The sequence below is a fragment of the Apus apus genome, chromosome Z (assembly GCF_020740795.1).
Source record: "Apus apus isolate bApuApu2 chromosome Z, bApuApu2.pri.cur, whole genome shotgun sequence".
Taxonomy (NCBI): domain Eukaryota; kingdom Metazoa; phylum Chordata; class Aves; order Apodiformes; family Apodidae; genus Apus; species Apus apus.
Genome location: NC_067312.1, coordinates 50,045 through 76,834, shown reverse-complemented (window position 1 = coordinate 76,834; position 26,790 = coordinate 50,045). Strand labels below are relative to the sequence as shown.

The 26,790-nt window shown below is 50.0% G+C and overlaps 2 protein-coding genes and 1 long non-coding RNA gene across 4 annotated transcripts in view; 1 reads left to right on the top strand and 2 right to left on the bottom strand.

The window, feature by feature from the left end:
• Positions 1-4,092: 4,092 nt before the first annotated feature.
• Positions 4,093-5,830, bottom strand: RAX (retina and anterior neural fold homeobox). Of its 2 annotated transcripts, none has more exons than XM_051642900.1 (3): positions 5,527-5,830; positions 5,202-5,431; positions 4,093-4,643 (listed from the first exon to the last, which is right to left on the bottom strand). In XM_051642900.1, the coding sequence occupies exons 1-3, from the start codon at positions 5,828-5,830 to the stop codon at positions 4,191-4,193; spliced, it is 987 nt and encodes a 328-aa protein (XP_051498860.1). In that variant the 3' UTR covers positions 4,093-4,190. The 2 variants fall into 2 exon arrangements, with proteins under 2 accessions (XP_051498860.1, XP_051498861.1); XM_051642901.1 differs by having other exon boundaries at positions 5,554-5,830.
• A 7,062-nt stretch (positions 5,831-12,892) lies between these two features.
• On the bottom strand, positions 12,893-26,744 carry CPLX4 (complexin 4). Its single transcript, XM_051642246.1, has 3 exons — positions 24,060-26,744; positions 20,932-21,019; positions 12,893-13,246 (listed from the first exon to the last, which is right to left on the bottom strand). Exons 1-3 carry the CDS (start codon positions 24,224-24,226, stop codon positions 13,019-13,021), a joined length of 483 nt encoding a protein of 160 aa, XP_051498206.1. The 5' UTR covers positions 24,227-26,744; the 3' UTR covers positions 12,893-13,018.
• Positions 16,301-26,790, top strand: part of LOC127395378 (uncharacterized) — a 28,205-nt gene continuing 17,715 nt past the window's right edge. The window contains exons 1-2 of the long non-coding RNA XR_007891788.1: positions 16,301-16,729; positions 18,847-19,259. This is a non-coding gene — a long non-coding RNA (uncharacterized LOC127395378). The remainder of the gene's footprint in view (positions 16,730-18,846; positions 19,260-26,790) is intronic.

Genomic DNA, 26,790 nt, shown 5'->3' with positions numbered 1-26,790 from the left:
AATTTCACATCATGCATTGGCAGAACACAGAGATGCTTGGAGAGAGGAGAGACAATATTCATTCTACCAGAAAAACTGGTAAAGTTCTCAGAGTGACCAGCATGCTGGTCTAACCAGCTTTTCATTCTGCTGCCTTTTATTTGTTTTATTCCACCATTTTCTCCTATAATCTAATTTTGTAAAGGGGTAGCTTGTGATTGGCAACCTACTGAAGAAATCTGATGAAGTCACAATGTTTATAAACCTTGGCATCAGTGACACAGAAGATGCTGACTGCACAAAAGAAAGATTCTGAGTATCCAGCCCCAAAACACTAGCTGAAGGGAAGGCCCTTGAATCAATGCCTGATGGACTTGGACTTCATAGTATGTCCCAACAGACTGAAACGAAGAAAGCTGTAGCCAGGAGCTTTGAACAGATACTTGAGATTTTTCATCAGTAACTAAATGTTCTTACTTGAAACCCCTGTCAGATGTATCTGAGGCAGATGGAAAGAAGATCCTTCAGCTCTCCATCTCACCTGCAGACATTGACATGAAGTGTTGCCCTCAACCCCTGTAGCTCCTAACACAAATTTGAACTGTGACTGAGCTCTGTGTGTTTTCTTCTCACTGGGGCTGTGACCTGTCATGGCTGTGGAGCAAACACAACAGCAGGCCCACTGTGCCATAGGGGACAACAACTTCTGCTGACCCCCTCCAGCCAGGACTGAGGGCCAGTCCTGCACAGAGAGCCAGTCTAGCTCCACTGGAAAGCAACTGAGCTCAACTCCATATCAAAACTCTTCTTGGCTTAAATAGGTCAGGTGTCTTCACTAGTTTTCTTGAACACTGACCGGATTTTGAACAGGGGTGGTGAGGGGTCGTTTGCCCTGTGTTGAGAGGGGAGGTGCAGAGGGGACCTGCACCCATGGAAAGACAGCAAGGCTTCCTCTCCATGCAGCAATCCCTCTCAGGACACTCTCGGGGCAGCCCTTGCCAGATGACCCATAGTCAGGACACTGAGCAAAGACCATGTTACTCCTGGGAAAAGCCTAAGAAGTATTCACAGCTTCACCCCCCCAAACCCTTCATGCTTCCATGAGTAGTGTGACCAATGACAAACCCTGTCCTACAAGCCCACCTCTCACAAAAGGTGCCACAGTTAGCATAACAACATCCCCTGTCTGCAAGTATCTCATTGCAAAAGAGTAAATCTCTTAACATTTTCACTGGCAGTCTTCTATCAGTATTATTCTTCCTTAGAACTTCAGATGTTGCAAAGAAATCAAATATAGACACTAAAAATACTACCTTGCTAATACAGTTTAGGCAAAAGAAGAACTAGATCACTCAGAAAGGGCAAGGCTAATAGCCTTAGCAAAGTTAGAGTAAAGAAGTGGTTAAGGATCTAGATGATTTAATCCAGTTTTAAGAAAAGGTTTTACAGTGAGCAATTAGATGCTGTTTAAGGAATTAATCACTAATGGGTCATTAACTCTGACTGCTATTGTACAGTTAACAAGCCGAGGCAGGATTATTAGACTCAGCACCCAATTAAGAAGGAGAAGATATTTACAACAAAATGAACAAATGAGCTTTTAAAATGAAATGGGACAATTTGAAAGAAAGTGTAGGAACACGGAAAACTAGACAGGGTATGAGAAAGATAGCTTTGCTTCTGTCCCTTTATTTGTTTGAAAAATATTTACCTGTCTCTGCCCATTTATGCTTAGCTGGTAAAACCAGTTATTTTTAGCAATAAACTCACAGCTTTCCTTGAAGGACATGACTGCACACAGTTTATCTATTACAGGGTTCCCATGTACAATGTATAACAAAAGACCTGCTTAATATGTCAATAAAAGAACAATCACCATAGCTTGCTGTAACCTTCCATTTTTTGCTCAAAGGTGTTGGACCAGGAGCTTAATAAGAGTGAACAGGTGTCATCAGCTGCTATTTCTGCTGTCCTGTCACTGCATCTTTATCTACTGTCTGCAACCATCTCAGGTAACCCAGGCTCAGTGCTGGTTACCTAGTGATCAGAAACCCTGGGGGGTCTTTCCAGTGGCTTTACAGAAGAACGGGGGTCAGGAGGGAGGGGGGAGTGGGGGAGCATCACTGAAATCTCAGGGAGTTGCTTATTAGTCAGGAGCAATAAGCACAAGAGCTTTTGGGCAGCAGCTAACCCTGCTCACATGCAGGGGAGTTTTCAGCACCGGAGCCGCCGCTGGACCGCAGCCAAGTACTGACAAGCTTGTTCCCAGCCCCGAGGGGAAGTGTGCAGCGCCTGGGCAGTCATTTGTCGGTGTGTGCCCGCTCCCGACACAGCCCAGGGGTGCAAGCCCCTCTCGAGCACACAGCACCCTTCCCTGGCAGGCGGCAGGTGATGGGCCTCCCATCTCCCTGGGCCATGAGAGCAAAGCACTGGAGTAAGACCTAAAAACTGAAGCAGTACGTTTTTGTTCTGCTCCCCTAGCCCCAGAAGTTTACTCAGGTCTCCTCACTAGAAATTAGCAAAATACTGCCCTGGTCCCGACAGTGACAGACTCCGCCCTCCTGACAGCACGGGGCTGTCGCTCCAAAGGGGCTGGGCACTGCTGGGCACACGGGCTGGCAGGCCCGGGAGGGTCCGGCCCCCCAGGGCTGCATCCCCCCGAGTTCAGCAGGAACCTCCCTGGAGCAGCATAGTTCAGGGAAGGGAAGCCTGGGGGCCTGGGCACAGCATGTGCTCTGAGCCAGAGCGCCGGGTTGGATCTGCAGGGAGGCCGAGAAGCGAGGAAAAGGCGTTTCAAAATAGAGGGATTCCTATTATTATCTGTAAAAGAAGCTCTCCAGACAATAGATGGGGGCTGCTGTGAAGGGATGTTTAGAAACTGCTGTCTAAGGTTAAAAAGCTCTCTGAAGTGAAGCTGAACAAAGCTGACATACTTGTTTCTGACAGGACTCTTAAAAGATACGCACAGATTGTGAAAATATAATTAGACGCCAGCCTTTGTCTGGCCACAACGAGTGGGAAATGGTGAAAGGAGAGGTCTCCCAGTCTGCATTGAATCATCCCCAGGACACAATGAGGACGCTTGTGCATCCTTCTCTCTTCCCTAATGAGAAACGTTAATTGCCACAACCTCCAGAGTGTGTAAGCACCCCGTGCCCAGCGGAAGAGAAGGGGTGTTTCATTACAGCTTCTCAGCCCCATTACAGGCAGTAACGGAGATAATGGAAAATAAAGACGCCGCAGTTTTAGTTTCGGCAGCTTGGTGATGGGCAGTGGGTGGGTGGGAGAGTGAGCACAGCCCAGCACGGTGCCAGCCTCCGGGGGCTGCACTGGGCAGGACACAGTGGGCAGGATGCAGGCAGAGGGCAGGACGAGGCAGCAGGCCCCAGTGACAGCTCCAGCGACCTGACCAGGTGCCCACTGTCCAGAGAGCTACGGCCCATCTCCCTCCGCAGGCAGCTGGGACACGGGGCAGAAGCACCTGCCAGGCCCCCTTCTCTGAGGAGGCAGCAAGGGCCAGGGGACCAGCCCGCTGGGGCAGGGCTGAGCAAAGCCCATGGAACCCAGGGCTGCCACACAAGGGGCTGCTGTGCCCAGCCCACCCACCGCAGGGGCCCTGGACCCCCTCGGTGGAGCAGGGAGCCCCAAACCGGGTGCGCTCCCCACCGTGGGGCTGCAGCCCCCAGCCCTCCATGCTCACAGCCAGTTGGGGCAGGGTCCTGCTGCTGGAGGGGCAGGGAGGAGGGCCTGCAGCCTGGCCTCTCCTGACCCTCTGTGTCACTGGCAGCCGAAGGTCCAGCCCAAGCAGCCCATTCAGGTGCAGAAACACGATGCACAGCCTTCAGGCAGGTCGTGCCATTTAATGGTGCAAAAGCAGGAAACCTTCCCCAGATAATGCAGGCCTCAATTCCCACAACTCTTCACCCTATTGCAGCTTTTATTGCAACTAAAGTGTCCAGCCAAGGAGGGAGAAGCAAAAGAGATATTTTCCTAAGCTATGATCAGGCCCCTAACACTGCAGGGCATGTGGAAAAAGGAATTAAAAGGATCACAAAATACAAAGCAAGTCAAGGCGTGGGGGAAAGGCTGGTGCAAAGGACAGCCCTCCCTTGCCTGGCTGTTCAGGGGAGCCGGAGCAGGGCAAGGGTGTCCCTTGGTCATCCCAGGACCAGCCGTGCCCGTGGGGTCCTCCCAGGTGCTGAAGAGGGAGCTCAGATTGTCTGCCAGGGTTTGCCGATGGACTGGATGTGCTCCTTGGCTTTCATCCGCAAGGCAGCAATGCTGGTGTTGCGCGGGTCTGCCTCGTCCAAGGGGAACTTGTCCACAAAGGTGGCCCCGCACTGGTAAGGCGGTGGTGGCCCCATGGCCCCCAGGGGCTGCAGCGCGTGGGTCACAGCCGGAGAGTTCAGGAAGGGCGGGGGGGTGTAGCTGCCGGGCAGGCTCTGCGGCGAGGACACGAAGCCGGGCAGGCTCTGCAGGGCCGTGCTGCTGGGCACCGGCGGGCTCAGCCACGTCTCCAGGGGCAGGCTGCTGCTGAGAGGACCCATGGGTGTTGCCTGTGGCGAGCGGTTGAAGGAGAGGATGGGCGAGTCCTGCAGCTTCATGGAAGTCACCTCCAACTTCTCCTGCCGCCGCCACTTGGCCCGTCTGTTCTGAAACCACACCTGCAAACACAGCCGCGTCAGCCGGGCCCAGGGCAGCACCGCACGCTCTGCCCCACCGAGGGCAGCAGATCTGGGCGCACGACATGGGACAAATGGAACACAACGGAGCAACCGATGGAGGAGTCACGGCAGGAGTGGGTTCGGCCACGCTTCCTCGCAGGCTCTGCAGCTCCGCACCCGGAGGAGAGCAGAGCCTCTGCCCGCCCGGCTCGGCCCCGCTCGCCCGCCGCCGCTGCGGTGCGCAGCCCTTTGCGCTGCCCCGGCCCCGGACACGCCAGCCAAGGGGCAGCGGCCTGCGGCCGGGCCGGGAGGCGGGGGGCCGGGCCGCGGCTGCAGAACGGAAAGCGCCTCGGGCTCCGCTGTGCCGCCCCGCCGGGCCGGGCCGGAGCCGCCGCGTCGGGGCCGTGGGACGGCGGCAGCTGCGGAGGCGCCCAGCGCGGCCCCGCTCGGGCAGGCAGCGGCGGTGCAGCTCCGGCCGCCGGCAGTGCGGGCCCGCGCCGGGCTGTGCGATGCGGGGCTTCCCGGGAGTGCCGGCGGCGGGGCGGAGGCGGGAGTTACCTGCACGCGGACCTCCGGGAGGTTGACCTTCATGGCGAGCTCCTCCCGGCTGTACACGTCGGGATAGTGGGACTTCTCGAAGGCGCGCTCCAGCTCATGGAGCTGGTACGTGGTGAAGGTGGTGCGGTTCCGCCGGTGCTTCTTCTTGGGCTGCTCCTCCTCCGACGGCTTCCCCTCGCCGCTGCTGCCGGCGGGCAGCTCGGGGCTGGCGCTGCCGGGGCAGTACGGCTCTGCGAGGAGGAGACGGGTGGGTCACCGGGAGGGCGATCCCCCCGCGGGCCCGCCCGAGGCCCCGCTGACAGCCGTCCGCCCGCCCTCCCGGGACCCGGCGCCTCCCGCCCGCCGCGCTCACCTTGGAAGCGCTCGGCACGGCCCTGCGGCTCGGCCGGCGGCGGCTCCCCGGGCCCCTTGGGGAGGCAGTGCCGGGGACCCCGCCGCTCCGCCGCCTTGGCGCTGCCGGCGCTGCCGTCGGGAGGGAAGGGGCTCAGCAGCCCGTCCTCCTTGGTGAACCCCAGGATGGCCTCGATGCTGTGCAGCCTCGACGGGTTACCCCCGGGGCTCCGTGCCGCGGGAGCGGACAGCGAGAAGGCGCCCTCGGCCATGGCGAGCAGGGCGCCGGGCGGGTGCATGGGGCGGCCGGCCCGGGGCCCCGGCGCGGCGCTGCGGTCCCGCCCGGCCCCGGGGCGGCGCGGGCAGCTCTGGCACCGAGCCGGCCGGCGGGCTGGCCTCCTTGGGGCGGAGGAGGGGGGCCGAGGGGCGGTGGGCGAGAGGGAAGGCGAGGCCCCCTCGCCGCTCGGGCATGGCCGGGGAGGCAGGGCATCCCCAGGCCCCGCCGGCAGCGCCCGCTGACCCCCCCCCCGCCCCCGCCGGCCGCCCCGCCCCGCGGCCCCGGCCCCAGACGGCGCCGGGCGATGCCATCCGGGGCCCGCCGGGCGGGGCGGAGCGGCCCCGGGATTGCCGCAGACCGGGCGCCCCGCGGAGCCCCGCAGCCGGAGCCCCAGGGCTGCGTCGTGCGCCGTCGGAAACCGTCGTGGGACCGGCGGCTGCCGGTGCGCGGGGGAACGACCGGCCAGGCCAGAGGCGCCAGTAGCCGGCTGCCGGGAGCGGGGCTCGGCGGGGGGCTGAGGAGGGACGGGACCCCCGGGGTCGGTCCTGGCCAGAGGACGGGGGGTTGCCCGGCTCTGCCCCGCGCGGTGCTGCGGGCGCTCGGAGCCTCCCGGAGTGTCTCTCCCCTGGCCGCTCCAGCCTGTGCCCGCCCCGGGCAGTTACTAAGTGCGTGGGTTTCTTAGGTCGCCTCTAAAAGGTGACATGCGGGGCGATGCCGCGACACTGCTCGGTGATACATGCACGGGCTAAAAGGCTCTGGGGGAGAAAGCTGATGCTCCGGTCCCCTGTCGCGATACCTGTCCTGCGCCTCGCAGCTTCCAGAGCCGGGCTTAGACAGCAAGGGGAGCGCGTGCGGGAATTTGGGGAGGGGAGGATGGGCTCTGGAGACATCTGAAGGAGAATGCTCAGCCTTCCAGCCTTCACAGGTCCGTGGAAAGGGCTAGGCAGTGTTTCTGAGAAAATTGTCCCAAGATGTTGGTATCGGACAGACCCTGCGGGAAGAGCTGATTCTGTGACCTCGTCTTCCGCGGCGCGAGTGCGGCTGGGGGGCTCGGGCAGGGCAGCGCTTCCCGGGAGAGCTGCGGCAGGCGTTGGGAGGCATGGCGAGGAGCAGAGCCCCTCCAGACTTGGTACTGAGGACTCGGCGCACTTCTGACCAGACAGCGGCATCGTGTCTCCTGCTTCCTGCATACTTCTTCCTGCATCAGTTATTTTCCTGCTTTTCTCGTTCTCTTACTTTATCGCTTTTGATGCCAGCACTTGCCAGGTCCTCTGAGGCACCAGCCACCGTTTGTCCCAGCTGGTTTAGGTCACAAACAGTAACATCCAGGGTGGTTTTCAGCCTGCACTTAGCTTTGAAGATGCTTCGATTTCAAGCCTGAGGACACTATATGTGAATGAAAAACACTGCTGCTGCTTCTTCCAGATGTATTAACTAGTCTAATAAAAGGTATGACTTCTTTAAACAAATCTTCATTTTTGCTTCCCCCCCCCCCCCACCCCAAAAGGATGCATTTTGTGTAGGTATTTCCAGGGGAATCGCTTCAAAACAGAGATTGGAGGTGCTTGCTCCTACCGGTGCCCACACAGTTTTAAGGTTTATGGGCTGATGTCCCAAAGGTAACTAATTTTAGAGGTTCTCAGCTTTTCCTGATAGCTCCAGGTGAGGTTTGCCTTCACTGCCTGCTGCTCGGGGAGGGGGGTTGGGTAGAAGCCGAAAGGACTCAGCCATTCGTTGGCAAAGAGGGAAGAGGCCAACAGAAGAGACAAGAAAAGGTTAGTGTGGCTTTTGTGCACCATATGAAAAGCAAGTCAATACCATTGTAGGGGCATTGGAGGGTACTCAAAGCAATCAGCCAGGGGCCATTGTGTTCCTTTAATCTACATGTGTGTTTCCCAAGAACTCTATTAGTGAAGATGAATGAACTGTGCAATGTCCCTAATTTCTTCTAATTTGGAGCTGGGGTTTTATGGCACTCAGAACCAGCACAAAACGTGCCTGTCCCTCTTGAAGCCCTGGGCAAAACTCGGGAATCGTTTTTGTTTGCTGTAGCAAAAAAAGGGTAGAACGGAGAGACGAAGGAGCAAAAACCGTTTAGTTGGGACTCTGGTCTGGCAGTAAGTGTCACAAAAAAGGCATTGGGTCCTGGCACAGATGTTACCCTTAGTGCATCTGTCAAAATTGTCACATAAAGGGACACGACTCAGATTTTTGCTGTTAATCACAATCTAAATGCACAGCAACAAAAAACCTTCCACCCCCAAAGCAGGGCACACATCCCACACAGAAGGTAAGAGACCATCCTTCCTAAAAGAGAAGGATCCTCTTTCCTCAGCAGTAGATTATTGAAGTTGTTTTTGCTGTGTGGAGCTGTATATGTCACTGTTGCATCCTTCTTGCAGACAAATGAAATGTTAAAAGAGATGCTGGAAGAGGCAGCAACTGCCTTGGTCACAATCTGTAAAAAATCTGAAAAACAAAACCAAAACCCAGCCCTGTAGCAGAGCAGAGAGAGGGCAGCCCTGACCGACTCTTCCAGCACCAGATCTTGTCTCTGTTGCCGTGCGTCAGACACAGACCCTGATGCCCTGGCTCACACATGAGGAGTCACTGCTCTGGGGAGGAAGAAAGTCTGACTGTTCCTCTGACAGTCAGAGACTAACACAGAGATTTTAGGATGGCAAAGAAAGGTAACTGAACATCACTCTTTGGGCTAATGTACTGGCTGTTAGCTAAGTCCCCTGCTCACACAGATGCATCTCATACAAATATGAAGCCTCAGAAATTGATACAGTTTTGCAAAGACCAATTTCCACTGGAAGTTTACAGGGGCAATCAGGATAATATTGGATAATATTCTGTAGGGGAAGAAACAGGTTGGATTTGTTACTTGCCTTTCCAGAAGACAGCTTCCATTCCAAAAGCTTTTTCAGGGTTTTTTTTTGCAATGTATTTTTACAAGGATTACTGCTGAAAATGTTGTTTGGAAGCTAACAAAAACTGTCAAGATGGACAATCTCTAAAATGTAGCTGTCTGCTATACCCTCTTCCTGTGCATGTGTAGTGAGGACTAAATGAGAATAGTTTTGATCCTGTTGGTGCTGTTGAGACACATGGATGGGACGTGGCTTCACACAATGAAATCAGCACCATAAAATGCCACAAATTCTTGCTTCCTTTCCTCCTGTATTCATGTCAAGCTGAAATAATTACTGCCTTGCAGCGCAGACATCCGAAGCTGAAGTCACTCTGCAGGTGGGACATCACTCTCCAGACCAGTGATGTGCAGCAGGAAGCACCTCCCTGAAACATAAACAGGACTTTCAAGGTCAGACAGCAAATCAACATGGGCGGGAGGGTAGGGAGGCGGGCAAGAAAAAGGGGGAAATAGTGACCCAGTAAGAACCCGCACCTTGCTGCAGTTTGCATACTCTCTATCATCCAACAGATTTTTAAAGCCTGGCTTTGCTCTTTTCCTCCCTAGCAGCTACTAACTGTGCAGTTTAAGAACCTCTTGAAAGGCCGGCGTGTGAGGAAGCTGCCGCCTCCTCCCGTCACTGCGTCACTTGTACCTGGGCAGTCACCTCCTGCTCTTTTCCCGGTGAGATTATCCTTGATCTGCCCCCAGGAGAGCTGGTTGTGTTTCCTGCACCAGGGCCAAGCTGCTCTGTGGATGCCAGAGCCCCCGCGGAGCATGGCCCTGGTGCTGGTGCTGGCGGGGGGCACGGCAGCCCCGGGGCCAGGAGAGCACGGGCCCAGCCAGAGGGAGGGAGGGCAGGTTCATGCTATAAGGCTGTATTAATGCAATCCTTCTTTACTTGTTTTCCAATTAGCCTAATTGAATTCGGATTGCTTAAAAGTGGGCACTAGAGACATTTATCTTGATGGGATGACGGCCCTGAGCTCCAGCGATCCTATTAACTGTAAGAGCCCAAATCCCAGGTAGGGTCTGTCCAGCAGTAGCTCCCATGTGACCAAGCGCCTTAATCTGCTCCTCTCGGTGCAGCACACACACACACACACACACACACACACACACACACGCACACACACAGCACACCTGGGCACCCCCCATGGCACACACCAGCACACACGTGCACACACGTGCAGCAGCTGCCTCTTCAGGTTCCTGCAGCCTTAGGAGAAAGGCTGTTTAGAGCAGTATGTCGGAGAAAGACCTTCTTTCCTTTCTTTTAAGAGCTGGAGCAGAGTCTGTGCTGCCCGCCCACCCTCCCGCACTGCTCCAGGCTCCCCCATGGTCTGTCCCCTGGGCTAAGTGTCTAGTGACATCCACCCCGTGTGGCCTTGCCACCTCCTACCCCTGTGCCTGCAGCTGGTGTCTGAGGACAGGGACAGCTGTGCTGGAGGGATGAGGCTTGCAGGTGCGGGCAGGGAGCAGGGCAGCCACCCCTGCTGCCATGAGGGTCAGGACCTGCTGAGGGCAGGACAGACTTGCAGCTGTGCCCTTCCCATCGCACTGCCCTGCACGGGGCCTCTCGGGGATTTGGGGCAACGGTGCTGGCCCCCGTGGGGCTGGGAGCCCCTGTGCCCCACCACTCCTGCACACAGCTTGCTGCCAGCCCCAGGGCAGGTGCAAGCCCTGGCCCCAGCACCCCAGGGAAACCCCATCTGTGAAGAAAGTAGCACCTCCTGCAATGTAGCTGAGCTCTGCCACTCCTGACCAGGGTTTTTAAGTCTCTGGCTCTAAAAGTGGTGGCCCAGGCAGCCCCATCCCCTCCCAGCAGCAGAGCAGTGTGGCTGTGGCTGGGATCGTCCCACCCTGCGGGTCCTGCACAGCCCCAGCCCCCTCCCAGCCCCTCTGCCAGCCCTGGCAGTTTTTTGGAATCTCATTAATCGCTTGTTTGGTGATTCTGACTGTACTTTCTTCTCTGACCCTTTAAACTGTGAAAATGCTGATCCTGTATGTGCTGACTAAGTTAATTAGCTCCTTTAAACCACCAGATGCTTTCAGTAAGATTTTCAGGATGTCCGAGGCGCATTTTAATTCAAAGGCCAAAAGCCTGAGATTTCTTTACCTCAGTATTTTATACATAAGACAATTCAGTCTGTAAAGTAGCAGAACAGTATGGAGACACCCACCAGATTTATACAGATGCAAAGAGAAATCGTTTGATCCTCAAAAAGCAAAGGCTAGCTGAGCTGAGCTGGTGACTATTTTAACTGTCTTCCACACAGACAATTAAATCCTGTGGTGACATGTGAGAAGAGGATCCCAAGTGACAGAAACTGGATTAGAAGTCTTGGTGGTTTTGGGCAGAGTGTTTGAGACCAAGTTAGCATTTGCTGTTGAACACACTGAAGATCATTCTTCTCCACTGAATAAATGACCTGTTAAAATACAAGAGCCACCGATGGGGATGGAGCAGGACATCCTGTGGAACAAGCAAGGAAGGTAAGCTTAACAGCTTTTGCATTTCTGTGAGCAAGAAGAAAAGGCATATTTTCTTAGGACTACAAAACGGGGCAAGTACCTAATAACAGGTTTCCAAACAAATCTGTGCAGCTTATATTTGAAGAGTGATTGCTGAAAGAGCTTTTCCAAGATGATCTCTTGCTTCCAACAACCCCCCTACACAGGGCTGTCCCACGGAGGACAGGACTAACACCTGCCACCTCTCCCTGTCCCTGAGGTGGTGGTAACTCCAACAGCACTGCCAGGAAGCCACAGCTGGCTCCTGAAAAAGTTCCTTGTCCACCAGGCTTGTAGGAGACACAAGTCTTTCTGGCAAGAAGAGTTAAAGCTGCTGTCGAGGGTTGATCTCCCTTTGCCAGGGCTGGTACCGTGGCTTACCCTGGCACAGAGCTCTGCTGGACACCTGGGTCTGCCAGGCCCTTGCTGGCAGTGGGCATCACGGCAGCCTGGCGCAGGGAGGAGCTGCATTAAAAGTAAATAAATCTGATTCTGTCAAAAACTAGAGCAAGACAAAAATATTAGATGTTTTCTGTAGCTCCCTTCTAACCTTTCTCACTGGTGTTCTTGTCTGGAGGATTTTCCTTTGAGCAGCAGAGCTGAAATAGACCTCCCAGGTCCATGCCAAGGGCAGGGTCCCCCTCGTCCCCTTCCAGGAGGGGAGAGGCACCTTTTTTTGTGAGCAACACTGGGGGGCACAGGCAGCAGTTGTTGCATGGACACGCTGCTCCAGGAGTGACCTGGTCTCTCCTCATGTCTGCACCAGTGCCTAACCCAGCTCCTCATCGGGGCAGCAGGAGTAACAGAGCTGGAGTCACCTGCAGTGGGTTTGCCCTACAAGTTAATGATGTTTTCTCTTTTCACAGACTCAGGCTTGGCACTAGTGCCAGCCCTGGTTGTCTCAGGATTTGGGTTCCAGGCGGGCCAGGTTTCTGATGACCTTTTTCTGGAGAGAACTTCTAGAATGAAGGCAGGGAGCTCATTTCAGCCTGTGCAGGTGATTTGCTGGTACCCCAAGGCCCCAGAATTTGGCACACGTGGCAGCCAAGCAGAGGCCACGGCTGCCGCTCCGTGTCACTGCGCTTGAAGGCCGAGGGGCCGTGGCCCCCAGGCAGCCTGGAGAAGCCAGCACTGCTGACTGGCCATGGCTGGCTGGTGGCCACCAAGCCGTGGCCTCCTGCAAGTCCCCACTGCGTTCTAGACACGATGGCATTTTTGTCCCGAGCTGCAGAGTTACGCGCTTTGCTTTTTGCCTGTTGCTGTTTTTAGTGCAGAGATGGTCAAACACATTTTTTGAAGTTTTTTGCAGAAAATATCAACATGTGAATACTAGGTTTGTTTCAAAACATTTGAAACAGACATGCTTTTATTAGAAATATAGGCATTTATTTCTGAAAGCAGTATTAAATGAGTGGTTACCTGCATGTTATGCATAAGAAGCACAGTTTTGCTAAAAAATACACATTTAATAGTGTCTCAATCACTTTGAAAAAAAAGGAAAAAGGCACATTTTTTCCCCAGTATTATATTTTTTAACCAATTTTTTTCCATGGGGAAAAATGCTATATTTAAAGATGAGTTCTAACTCCACACTAAGCAGTCAGAGAATGTAAATTTTTACACACACACACCCCTTGGGGTTTTAAAGTCTCTCTCTCTCTTGCTCTTCTATATTGACATTTAATGCTATAGAGCTACGTGCATTCCCCTGCCTGCCCTCTCTCTGCAGCCCCTGTGAGACAAGACTGAATTGGCAGCCCGTGGATAGTGGTGTCTCTTTTACATCACAGAACATTTCTGCTCAGCAGCCTGTTTAATTTCAGTGAAGGTGGCTTGTGCCTTTTCTTTGATCGTATCCATGTCCATATTCTGGAGGTTTTGCAGCTGTCCCAGGATAGAGTCCTTGTCCTCTTCCTCCTCCTGATCTTCTTCTACCATCTTTGCCAGGTCTTCTGGCAAACCCACATCATCTCCAGCCATCTGTATTTGATTCTCATCCAATTCACTCTGATACAAAAAAAGCAGAAATAAAAACACAACATGAGGGTATTTCTGCTATTCCAGCATCTACCAATGAGTCTCTTTTCTGTTGGTTTGTTTTAGGGACAGCAGAAACATGTGCACAGATTTTTCAGTCAAACTGAATGTGACTCAGTCAGCCCCCATGCATCTGCTAAGATTTTTTTCAGACAATGTCAATTATATTTATTTGAAGGGTTTCAGTAGGCTCAGAACTGAAGCCCTCAGTGTCTCTTGCCATGGAGTAAATCTTTGCCCTGAGTGTTGTGCTGATCCTGCAGGAAACCCACCAAAGACATGCTGCAATATGATGCCCGGGCTGGCAGCTGTTGTGTGATTTGGTTGATGAAGCAACAATTTTGGAACAGCTGTGAGGCTACCACTGCCCTCTTCATGTGTTGTTGGGCATTTCTGGGTGTCAGCACTATGCAGGCCTTCCTGAAGAAAGATGTATTAAACTTAAGAAAGAATTACTGGAAAAAAACGTTCCCATCTTCCCCAAACCATGTCTAGACTGTATCTAGGTATTTGGTGGGCATCTCTTGAGTTGTGATGAAGAGCAGGGGCTGCCTGGCACATAATCAGAGCAGTGTTGCAGTGTGGGTTAGTGGGGTAACAGCAGGACTTAGGCAACAAAAGAGGGGATGGAGGTTGGGTGTGAGTCTGAGAAACCAAAGGAGACAGGAGAAGGAACTGATTAAGCAATTAAAAGGGCTGAGATGCAGTAAGGGCTGCACACTTGCTTCCTGCCTGCTGGAATGCCCCATCAGTGGAGCTACGAACAGTTTTCAAACAATGGCAATTTTGTTCACATTTTATGGTGGATTCTGATGGATCCAGAGCTCAGAAGAACAGGGTATTTTGACACAGTTCACATATCAAAGATAAGCATTAATGCCTCATTACATCTCCAAAATGAAGCATGACAGCAGCAAAGGTCTGATATAAATAAGCAGCAGGAGGTGTTTTTGAGAGTGAGCGGGGTTTGGGTTTGCATGAATGAGTGAATGCAGGAATGAAGGGAAGGACGTGTATGAACAACATCGTGTGGCTTCAGGCCTAGGCAAGGACAGGAAGACTGGAAAACTTCTCTGCAGAGCCACTGGTTACTGCTATATGTCCTTGCACAGCTTGGTATTAGCAATAACTGTACTTCACTTTGACCTGCTTTCTCCCCGTATCTCTTAGGAAAATACAGGGAGGTGTATCTTGATCCTTACTGCTATGTGGCTAAATGGGTAAGGACATCTCTTGACCCCTTTGGGTGAGGGCTGCTGCTATCAGATCTGTGGGAGCAAGAAGCAACACCTCAGTGGGCAGAAGTATTCATAGAATCATAAAATAAATTTTAATTTTTAAAGTATTCTTTATTGAGTGTGTAGCAGGAAATAAGTGGTAAGCATTGGAGGAGGTAGCCCTTTTGAAATCCTCCCAAGCAGCAGTAGAGCATGATAAAAACAGGTACTGGGTTAATTAGCAAAGATGTCCCTCTAAGCAGACAATCACAGATGTTCTTTTCTGTAGAAAAAGTTCTGTAGAACTATTTATAAATTAAGACATCCTCACTGCATGCTGCAGTATTGGGAGCGATGTGGAGCGATGCCCAGCAGTGCTAACAATTGCTGTGCACGTTCTTGCACCCAATCCCTGTCCCACTGAAGTGTGAGGTGTGATGTTCAACACAGTTTGGGGGCCCAAATTGTTCTCTCACCAAAGAAGAATCTATTCAGATGTAATCTAAAGCAGTACAGTTCTGCCCAAGTCACCTGCTTCTACCCACTTGGCATTTAGCCTGGCCTTGAACAGACCTAGGATGAGCTTCAACAGGGAAGGATCACTCAACAAGAAGCCAAGACACACGAGATATGTATGGCCTCTTCTGTCTGGTTCTGGTTTTGTTTTGTTTTGTTTTGTTTTGCCCTGGGATTGGAGGAAATACACTAAAGCTTCTTTTCTAAGCTTGTTTTCTCAGGAGAGACAAGAGGATTTTCCCACAGGATGTTCTTAAAGTCAGGCTAATGCTGCAAGTGTCCCAATACAAAGTGAGCCTGCAGCTCCACACAGTCATTTCTAAAGTCCGGATCAGAAACATGGTGCTGGAAAGGCCTCGTGTCTGTTCATTTCAGACAGCAGTTTGCAACTGGAGTGTGAGCAGGGTGTGCAGATCCCTGCTGGCCCAGCATGCACGCACGTGGGGACTATTGCTTCCCCAAGGCCAGACGTGGCTCTGACAGTGACAGAGGAACTACCTGGCACCAGAATACACCCAGCTTGGCACCCAAAATTGGCAGACCTCATGGACAGGATGGCTGAGGCCTGTCTCACAAGCCCAGAAATCTCCTGTGGACCCTGGCAAACCTGCACCTCTCTGGAGTGACTCCCAATTTCATTGACCTCTATAGTCTGCAGGTCCCTGCAAGTGCACAGCTGCCCTTTCAGGATCTCTGAGAGCGCAGAAGCAACATCTATTCTAGTAAATGAAGTAGGCCTGGCATTGGTCTCCTGCCCGCAGGGCAGCTGGCCTGGCACAGCCCGCTGTGATGCGACTGAACTCTCCCTACCAGACAGGGTGCTCCCAGCTCACTGGGAACGCCTGCAGCAAGGCCCAGGCTGGCCCTGGGACAGTGCCCAGGCCAAAACGGGGTTCTGACAGTTCCACAGCGTAGGTGATAGAGTCCTAGTGCCTAGCAACATTCTTTGGCCCTGACTATGCATCTGGTTCGGCAAGATTCGGATCCCCTTGATTACAGGTGCAATGTATTAGCGAGCTCCTCACGCGTGCCAGACACACAGCTGTAAGCAGGAAGCAGCCTGAACCTCTGTTGATATGAGTCTGATTGTAACGAAAAGCAACCGAAGCTCAGACAGGAGCCAGCCCGTTTGCCAGCCGAGCTGCGAGCGGGGCCGCAGCGGGGCCGGGGCAGAGCCCGCAGGCCGCTGATCCAGGCCTCGCCCCGCTGCCCTCCTGCAGCGGCTGCCCCGCCATCCCGGGACGGAGGGCGGGGATTTGGGTGAGACATCCCGCAGCCCGGGCCGAGCTGGGCCTGCCCGGGCCCGCCGGGACCCGCTGCCGGGGACCGGCCGCCTCCCGCCCCGCAGCCTCCCGCGCGGGCCCGGGCCTGCAGCTCGGCGGGCGGGCCGCCCCGGGCCCCGGCAGCCCTCGCTCAGGCTGGCTTCAAGGAGAGCCCCGGGGCCCTGCTCGTGCGCTCGGCCCCGCTTCCCGGCGGGTTCTCCAGGGTGGGCAGGCCCTGCCTTCCCGGGCCGCGCTGCGCCGCAGCTGGACGTGGGGGCTGTGGGGAAGGGCCCGGCCGGGCCCCCCGCGGCCATCGGGCCTGGAGCCCCGCGGACCCGCAGCTCCTTCACTCGGGCCTGCTGAGGAGACGTGCAGGGCAGCACGAGAAGCCGTCCAGCCTAGGAGACGCTTGGTTTTGGATACTTAAAGCCTGTATGCACTGAAGAGCTGCTCCTGAGGTAAGTTTCCCCCCAGTGAGCATGTGTGGCACTGCTAGAGCTGATGAAGCACCTGCGTGCAAGTAAAAACCCCTTTAATTCTAGAATGGCACGATTCATTAAATCAGGCCTTACCAATATCCCCATCACAGCACAACAGAGTAAGAGTTGTTTGAGATTACATGACTGCACAACTCTTTCATGGCAAGAAGCTTTCCTCTTTAATATCTTTTATTATCCTATTGAAAAGACACCTGACTGCATCTGAATACTCTTTTCCTCTAAGCATCAGCAAATGAAATAGATCCTGCTGTCCAGTGACTGAGAATGTGGCAGAGCAGTGCCCACGCAAGTGCTTTGACGAGGGCAGGGGACCCACCTGCTTGGAGCAGGTGACATCGTCCCCTCCTGAGGTGCTGGAGGTTCACGTGTCACCACACAGTCCCCAGCAGTTGGACACGAGAGTGGCACTGATGTGACAGTACCCTGACGGAGAGTCATTTGAGGTGACATGGTGGACCTTTGTGAAGATCAGTGATGTGAAAGGGCTGGTGGGGCCTCTGGGAGGTTGTCATGCTGCTGACAAGGTTTTGGACAGGCTGGAGGAGCCTGTGGTCAGATGTTCATCTCCTGCATTACCAGCACCGTAACTTAAAGTCCCTGCATTTAGACTTTGCAGAAGCTAATTAATTATTTGATCCCAGTTCAGGAAAAAGGCAGTAAATGAATAAGAGTTTGGCACTGGTTTTTGTGTTTTGGTTTGTTTTTTTTTTTAAAATAAAAATAGCTATTTATGTATGTATATAATTTAAAATACATGTTTTCTATGGAGGTGATGCCTTAAATACTCTGAAGATGAAAAAATTGTCCATAGATCAAATGTCTCACAGCTAAAAACATCTTTCTGATGACAAACCTAAGTTGACAATTCTGTTAATAGGATTATCTTCATTAAGGGACTGCTTTCTCTTATAAATCTGGCCCAGATAGCATGGAGCTTTAGATTGTGCAATGAAAAGGGGGCCCTGCTTAGTGCTGGATTTCATGCTTTCATTTACGATGTGTTCTAGTGATTGATACTGGTAATATTCAGGGTTTCCATCCCGTACTAGGTTACCTGGAATGACTTTCATTTTTCAAAATAGTTAATGCATTATCACAGGTCTGAGAGCATTTTGCTGCCATAAGATCATATCATAGAGCTGTTTTTTTTTCCAGGGACATACAGGGTGCAAGTTATAAATTAATTTTCTTCCTGATATAACATATGTTTTCATCAGAGCTGGGAAGAAAAAAGGAGACTTTCAACCAAGACATTGTATATAGGCAGACACATGCAGAAAAGCATATCTTGCAAAATCCACTTGCAACCCCTGCAAGTCAGCAAAGCTAAGTACATGCTTAACATCTTTGCTGTCTTAGAGCTGCTCTCCTGCCTTGGAAGCAAGCCTTCTGCTGTTCGATCTGAAACGTGGCCCCAAGGAGCACTTAGTGTATGCCAAAGTCAAGATCCTGCTGGAGGGGGGCAGCTCACCAGTGTGTGCTCTGGGTGCTGTGAGGTGGCAGTGGTCAGAGGTCAGCCAAGGGTGACAGTGGAGACCTGACACCATCTCAGAGCTGGAAAAGACACTGTGGATGGGAGAATTCCAAAGTCATAGAGAGGAATCCAGCTCCACTGACTTGTACTTGAGAGCTGGGCACACAAGTGTCCTGGAGCCTCAGAAACCAGACCTTCTTGGGGTTTAAAGATGGGACCTTGCAGAGCGTGGTGAGGCCCTGGGGAAAGGCTGGCTCAGTACAAAAGGACAACAAAGCCTAATGATATTTTACTACTCAGCTGCTAATTAAAATGCTGGTGTTTAGAGATTTAGGCCTACAATCCAATCAACCACTTAAAATCTTGTACTTCATTTTTTTTTTGCATAATTAATCTTTCTGTAATTAAAGTCACCCTCAGGATATGTTTTCCTCTTTCTTGTCATTATGCTGAACACCCACAGCCCAGAACAAATGGGATATTGCAACTGATGAACCCAAAGAGCTGGGTGGATAATCTGCCCTTGCTTTTTCTGCGCCTGTAATATATGACACTGGTGATGCACTAACATGTACCTGTGGTTCTCCCCTTTGTCTTTCAGATGGATGTTCTGCTTGGAGGGAATCTGAAGGCATGGTACATTACTCTAGTCCTTTTTGATGCCAAACTGTAGCTGTGAGCAAGTGCCAGCAATTCCCCAACAACACATCTCCTGCAGGAACACGGATCAGCCTGACACACCTGGAGGAGATCCTGTGCTGCCCCCAGCCCCTGTCATCTGCCTGTTCCAGGGGGCCTGCACTGCTGAACTGAAGGAGCTCCACAGCCCGGGTCCATCCCAGGAGAGCAGGATGCACGGCAGATGCCCTGTGCAGCCTGCAGGGGAACTGCAGGTTGGCGAACACCTGGGAACGTGGGACTACACGGAGCAGACCCGGGTGTTTCTATAGCAGGAGCTGCAGCCAGAATAGCAACACCTCGAGGGAGTGAAGAGAGATCGAAGTTCAACTACAGGTAAGCGTGTGGTCTTGATAACCATCTGTGAAAGACTCGGGGCTAGTAATACTTCCACCTAAGGGGCCATTTGAATGAGAAACTCTAGGTACAGCAATATGCCTTCATGTTTGAAAATGACAGACTGTGCCTTCAGGTAATTTTAAAGTCAAATATCCTTACAGACAGTTTGTTGACCTGAAATGAGTTGTTATAAAGACTGCATTAACTTCAACACTGACACACTGGGAGGGTATGTAGAGGTAACTGTCTCAGAACATTATTTTAAGACAGCACTTCACTGTCTTGGAAACTCAGGAAGCTTTTGGTTGCAAAACCCATGTTTTCAAAGTTAGAGAAAAAGACCTTTTTCATTCCTGATGATGAAGGAGGCCTGCCTCACTGGTTACGTACAGATAGCATCGTTTTATGTAAGTCACAAGGTTGATTCAGTTTTCATCCAAATCGTAATTTGCCGGTAGGGTTCAAGCAAATGACTGTTAAGCGTGGTGCAGTTTGGCGAACGTGGCACTAGAGGGCCTGTGGCATCGAACTAACACTGCAGAAAACCACAGGATTTACTGTTTGTGTTTACGTGGCATAATCACTTTCTGAGCCTACGTGACTTTGGTAACTTTTAACTGCTTGACTGCTGGGTCCTTTCCTTCTGGTGCTTCAGGGTCAAATGCTTTACATGGTTCAGCAGAGATGGTTGCAACTGTGCTAGTATTTAGTCATGCTTGCCACAGAACATGCATAAACATTCAGTTCCATTGCTCGCAGGTTCCAAGACTGGCTTTAAAATTCCTCAGTCATATTTGCCTTTGCTCCCAAGTCATGCCAGGCAGTGGAACCTAAGGGGCTCCTTGGTTCAGAGCTGTGTAAGGGACCATCAGGCAGTTTAGTAACAGGGATGGTGGCACTCCAACATGGAGAGCACGGCCCAGCACTGACTGATGTGTCCTTAAAGATAGTGGGAATATGTGATGGGTTTAAATAATATGCTGGGAAAGTCAGCAAGTTTTCCCTCTAAACCAGGAAAACACTTCAAATACAAGTAGGGAGTTCTCTTTTCTTTGTATCCATGGGCTTTTATGCCAGGAAGATACTATCAATCCAAACGCTAACTGCTTTCTGTCATGATCCAGAAGCTGTTGCAGCTGCTGCCTGCTTTTAACAAACCTCCAGATTTCTCTGTTGCTTGAAGCTTCTGCTTATATTTTTGCTTTCTTGGGAATGTTTGACAAAGAGTGTCAGGAGCACTGAAGAAAAATAGTGGACAGTTTGTTTGCACTTCTTGAAAGAAGACAGTAAAAATGAACCTTCAGAAGTTTAGCAGAACTCAAACATACAGCTCGTAGGGGAGTTTTCAGAGACTGTGTTTAGAGTTGTTTTTTTTAAGTGTTGCCTTTTGCTAGGTTAAGAATGTATGCTGTAAGACATGAGACACTCAGCTTGCCTAGGCCCCTGTTCCAGATCTGACAGTACAAGGAGAGATTACAGGACTATATTTGGCTACTGAGCAAAGAAAAAAGGGCCTAAAAGAAGCTGTCACTAGGGAAACCCATGGCTCTTCCATTTCTGCACTGAGCTGCAGTGGGGATCCTGCTACTGAAGGCACTTTGCCACCGTGGTGGCCTGTTTGTTTCAAAGTTGGCACTGAACCAGGTAAGATCAGGAGCTGCAGGCTTACCTTGGGGAGTCTGTACTTTTCTCTCAGATGAACCCTCAGACAGGCTCGCTCTGCTTTTTTCTGTACAAATGCAGCATCTCTTTCCATCCTGGAAATCAGAAAAAAATGTTTCTTCAAGATACCAACACAGTAGTCTTTTACATTGAGCCAGCTGACTGCAAAAAGGAGGAATTACTCCCAAAGTTGTGTAACTCATCCCAAGGCACAAGAGAGGCCATAAAGTGATGCTGAGGGGCCAGACCTCCTGTACCCTAAACATGTTCGCCTAACAGTTCCCTTGAATCTTTTGAAGCATATACACCTGTCTGGAGTTTGTACCTGCACAGCTGCTATCCCTCGCTGTAACAAGGAACACTTCCAATAGGGCGGGTGGCAAAGTGTTGCTACTCCTTGCTTATTCCACTGGGGCACTCACAGAGTTCTCTGGTTCTTCAAACCTGACATTTCTACAGTGTAACCACACACAGACAAGGGCAGAATGGCCCTTCTGGACCAGACCAGAAGTTTGCCTCTCCTAGAGACCCTTCTCCAACAGCAGTCAGTAGCAGACATTTAGAGAAAGAATTTAAGAGGAGGATAAGCATCCTGTATCAAAAAACTGCCTAGCTTCCCAAACTCATTGGTGTTGGGTACAGGAGCTGGACATGGGCTCTACGTCGTTGCCTTTAACAGCCCTAAATGGCCTCTGTCACGTACACATTTTCCTGGCCTTCTTGGCATCATCCATTTATTGTTTCAGAACATCCTACAGCAATGAATTGCACAGCTTCCCTGTGTGGAAAAGTACTTATTTTCTCTTTGATTTTATAAAACACTTTCATTAGATTTAAAGACTGCTCAGCACAGTTAGATTACTAATGTATTTATTTGCAAAATGAATCTCCTCAAAGATTTTTGGTAACATTTGATAATATTCACCTTCCCCCCTGCTCCCTTTATTTTTTTTCCCCAGAAGCACTGTCTGGGTAATTCTGTAGCAAAATTAACTTTATTCCAGTATAGGTATTTTGCTGTATAAAAGCTACTTGCAAAATGAAATATTAATCTTTTCTTTGCTTCCACAAATTAATTTTTGGGGTTTTATGTCTCTCAAAGGTTCACATTAACTGGAAGCCATCTTAAACTTCTTTCAGCCTGTCACTGATGGGAAGCTTGAAAGGAGGTTTTGCTGAGCCTTTTTGGCATGTTTTCCGTCTCTTCCTCAAACTCCCTGTTCCATTGCCCACTCCTCTCCAGAGGGCCCATTACCAGCCAGAGCTGTGCTGGTATATCCTGAGGGCAGCATTCCCACACATGGCCCTGAGGGTATCTGTGAGGCCCAGGGGCAAAGGGGTTTCCTGCCCAGGTCGATTGGAGCTTCCCACTTGCTTTGGCATCATGGGAAGCCCTGGCACAACTCAGCCTGCCTGCCACCACTGCCTGGGCCCTAGATCTGCCCTGATCTTACCCCACTTTATTCTGGAGGATCTCAGGAACATGAAGCTTCACAGGCACAGCAGGCAGGTGCAGGAGCAGCTGTGTGACAGCCAGGAGCCTGTGATGGGAGCACCAGTTTGTGCTGTACCTCTTGTCCAAACTCTGGTGGTGCTGGTAGTAAATGCTGTGGGACCATGCTGGAGACTGCCAGCACCAGCCACTGGTTTGTTCCTGTGTGTTACACGTTTTCCTGAGAAACAGAAGTCTGTGCATTTTTGTGTATTTAATCACCCCTCAAAAAAACAAACCCAAATCCTGGGAAAGGCCCAAAGCCAGAATGGCCACACGTCAAATGCCAAACTCTGGCAGAGACTCCAGAGGGATCCTCTGATGGCCACTCCTGGAAGCCAGGGAAGCCCGGCGAGACCTCAGACAGGGGCTCTGCCCCTGGCAGACATTTCTGACACACGTTTGCCCAGACTCATCAGTGCACTGTCTTGAGCCCATTTTTGCTCTTTGAAAGTACTTCTGATGTTCCTATTATAGCTCCAAACTGCACTTTGAGAAGTACTCCTGCTCTCATTTCTGAGTACAGTTCAGCATGGAACAGACACCTGTCACACTTGAAAACAGCGTGGAAATAATTGTTTTTCCAAGCATTTTCCCCACCCCAGGAATCCTGTTTTGCTTCTCGGTCTCAATTAAGCATCTTCCTGCCAGCAGGGGGGTATTTCTCTTTTAAATATCCCTTGACAAAATGCATAGCCAAACATTCTGTGTTTTATTCCAAACCAAATGATACCTACACAAGTTTATATGATAGAAATGGCTGCTGCTAAATACAGACCTGGATACCTCAAATTCCATCAGTCATTAACCTTTCACCTATAATCATCTTACATGAAGGATTTACACAACTATTATGTAATTGACCATTAAAGGAACAGATGCATTTGAGATTTGAAAGTCAATTGTTTTATTTATAATCATGCATGATTTGAATTCCTACACATTAGGCCCTTTATTTTACTTCTGCTTTGATACTTAAACTCAGCAAGTGATAAATATTATAATGACAGACTAGTTAAAATTGATATTAAATCAGTTGAAAAGTTTTGCTTTATTTAGTAGATTTTATTAAAAAATAACTGAAAATGCAACTACAAAAAATTACCATCTTAAAACTTTTCTCTAGATAAGTATAATCCATTTAATCCAGCACTTGTGGTTTTTTTTCATGTCTGCCATAATAAATGTGGACACAGAAAAGATAATGTATTGAAAGCATACTCCACGTGGCATTGTAGGAGAACAAATCACACACGTTTTAAAATGAACTCCCGTGCTACAAACAGTTTGTACCCATGGAAAATTCAGATAGATAAAGTAACATCAGCTAGGAACGAATCCAGCATAGCAAGGTGTGGACATGACAAGGAAGTGTAGTAGAGAGCTGCGGGATCAGGGGGAAGCAAGGGGAAGCATAATATTTTATCATTTCCAGTTGGTGAACTTTTATTTTGGAAAGTCTGTTTAGCAAAGGTATGTCTGCTTAAAAAAAACACAAAACAAAACAAAAAAAACCAAAACAAACCAACAATAAAAAAACAAAGGGAAGAGAGGTGGATGTTTGGCTTTACTTGGGTTATTTTTATCTGCCTGAAGTTACCAAGAACCAGCCCCACACTGATAACAATAGAACAGGTACTCACTTCTCCTCAACCATTTGCTTTTGATATTCCTCATACTCCTCTCTGGTCATTCCTGCAGCTGCTGCTGGGTCAGAAGGAGTGTTTTCTTCTTTGGTTTCTTCCCCTCCACCTCCAAGTCCCAAATTCTTTACCTGGTTGCTCAACATACTTTTCATTAGAAAAGCCATCTTCTCAAGAGAAAAGGAGCTATAAGCCAACAACTACGAGAAAGCCAAACCAAACCAAGAACCTTTCCAAACCCAGTGGTTGTCAGCAAGAGTTTCTACAGCCACACCAGCTCTTCAAGGGCACAGTGCTAGTGAAACGTGAATGCCAAAACCAGTTTGTCAGCCATAATCTGGATTAAAGAGTGAACTCCTTAATATCTAGAGGCAGATGGTTCAGATTACTCAAAAAAAATCATTAGATGCAGCTACCTGCTTTTTATATTAATGCTTTAAGCTAATTGTACACACACAAAATCAATTATACTGTGCAACAGCATTTTGACTTCTTCAGTCCTCAAACTCTCACTTTCACAGAGATGAAAACATTCCCTGAACACAACAGATCTGAACTAAAAACCTGGTTGACTAAATGGCCACAGTGAAATGGCAAAACTTGTGCTGCCGAGTAGAAAACCCTTTTGGATCTACACCATCAAATGAGATTTGAAAACTGGAATTCTTTATTAAGCAAAAGCCCAAATCCTTTTTATCCATTAATATTCTATTGAACAGAACGTGTATCAAATTCATTTTCTCCATGCACTTTTCAGATGCTCGCTTTGTCTCACAGGTTACTGCTATCATTTTTATTATCTTTTTTAAAGAAAGTAATGACAAAAAAAGCAAATCACATCTTCCTGCTTTCCATTCCTTAGGGCTTATTTCAGCCTGCCCCAGGCTGTCTCCGTCCAGATCACCACCTTGACTGGTGCTGCCCTGGTGGTTTTAATCAGACTGTCAGTAAAGGAGAAATTAATCTGACTGATTTGATACGCTGTGATGCAGCTTTGGAATCTTTTGTTTGTGGATTGCTTGGGCAGGACCTCTTCTTCAAACTTCACATTCACATCATTGGCCTTCACCTTCAGGTGAAGATTTGCAGGATCTGCTACCTAGATCATAGACTACTTTGGAAAGAAAATAATTTACTAGGTCTCAGAAGTTCATTATTTTTCATTTATCCTACTCTGACTGTGCATACCTTAATGAAACATTCTGTAATTTTGATTATCTAAATGGTTCTCTCAGCACTCTCATCATTTTACTGATGGGAGGATTCCAGTTTGCCTAATGCCTTAATCTGTATTTGAGCCTTTCTAATTAAAGCAGACCTGTTACTATTAAAAAAAGCAGGATGTTCCGTAATCCTGGATTATTAAGGATTAAACAAGAAACTTTATTTTTTAAATAAAGCATAATTCAGAAGCAGGAATTCCAAATCACAACAGAACTACTTTAATATACTACAAATACCTATGAATTATTTTACTTAAGTCAAAATTGATTTTTATAATCACTGTGCACTTTTAGAACTATACATGTTGCAAGAATTTGTGGGAACAATTAACTTTACATCTGACCAGCTCTGACTCTGATTACCAAAACTGCATTGTACTTGCCCAAAGGGCTAGAACTGAGATCATAGACTTGAGATGGTCTGTGATAGCTAATCCCAACTTCAGCAGAGAATGCTCAATTTGAGCATGGATTAGCCTTAAGCCAAAAGCACAAAATTAAGTAAAATATTTTATCTGGCAGAATTTAGTAACTAAAAATCCAGTATTAAGATCACAGTAGGCATTTTGAGTTAATTCAAAATTGGTCTGGCAAAGTCAGGCAGATTTTTCTTATGCCCAGAGACTTGCCTGGCTGCTTTGCTGCCTGTCCGAGGCACCGAGAGCAGCAGGGCTGGCAGCATCCCCCAGCTCGGTGGCACCGCTCAACCCCAGCCACCCAGTGCAGAAGTATCTGTGCTCTTTGGAAGGACTAAGACTCTTACCCTCACTCCATCCCCCTAGAAGTGTGTGTCCCCTTTTATGGAAGTTGGATCACATTAGATCACTTGCACAGGAAAAGTAAGCATTTTAGGGCTTTCTCGGCTTGGATAGATGCAATTAAAGATTTATCTCCCCCAGCTAGTAAGAAGTTGCTCCTGGCTGGGGGAAACAAAGGTCAGTGAGAGAATTCTTAGTCTTCTTGGGGCAGGTTATCACAGTTTACTGGATAGAATAATAATTTAAAAAAAACCCAAACAAACCCCACAAAAACACCAGAGCCAGACTGCCTTAATTTGGGCAGGCCTGTGGTATTCCAGCAGAGAGGAGCAGAGTGCCCAGGTAACAGCAGCTTGGGGAATCTGCAGAAAAACCATCAGAGATGGAGGCAGTCTTTAGCTCAGGTACACAATGAGGTACCCAAAGCAGCCAGCAAGCAACTTGAGTTGCTTCAAAGAGAGTTTGAAGCTGACACAGTGCTTCACATTTGACCAGAAGTGCCTGATACTCCAGCAAGTCTGTCTTAGCAGCAGCTTTTGAGTCAGTGTTACCCCTGGGTCAGTCACCCTTGTGTTAGGCTGCAAGACAGGCTGCAAGCCCTTTGCACAGAATGAAGGGAGGCTGGATTCAGCCTCCCATTGCTGCTAACTCCCCAGTACCAGGTAGGACGGAAGCCAGAGCTCAAAGCATTCAAACTGAACAACAGAGGGGAAAGGCTGCTTCAAATACACTTGCTTGGATTTCACTGAC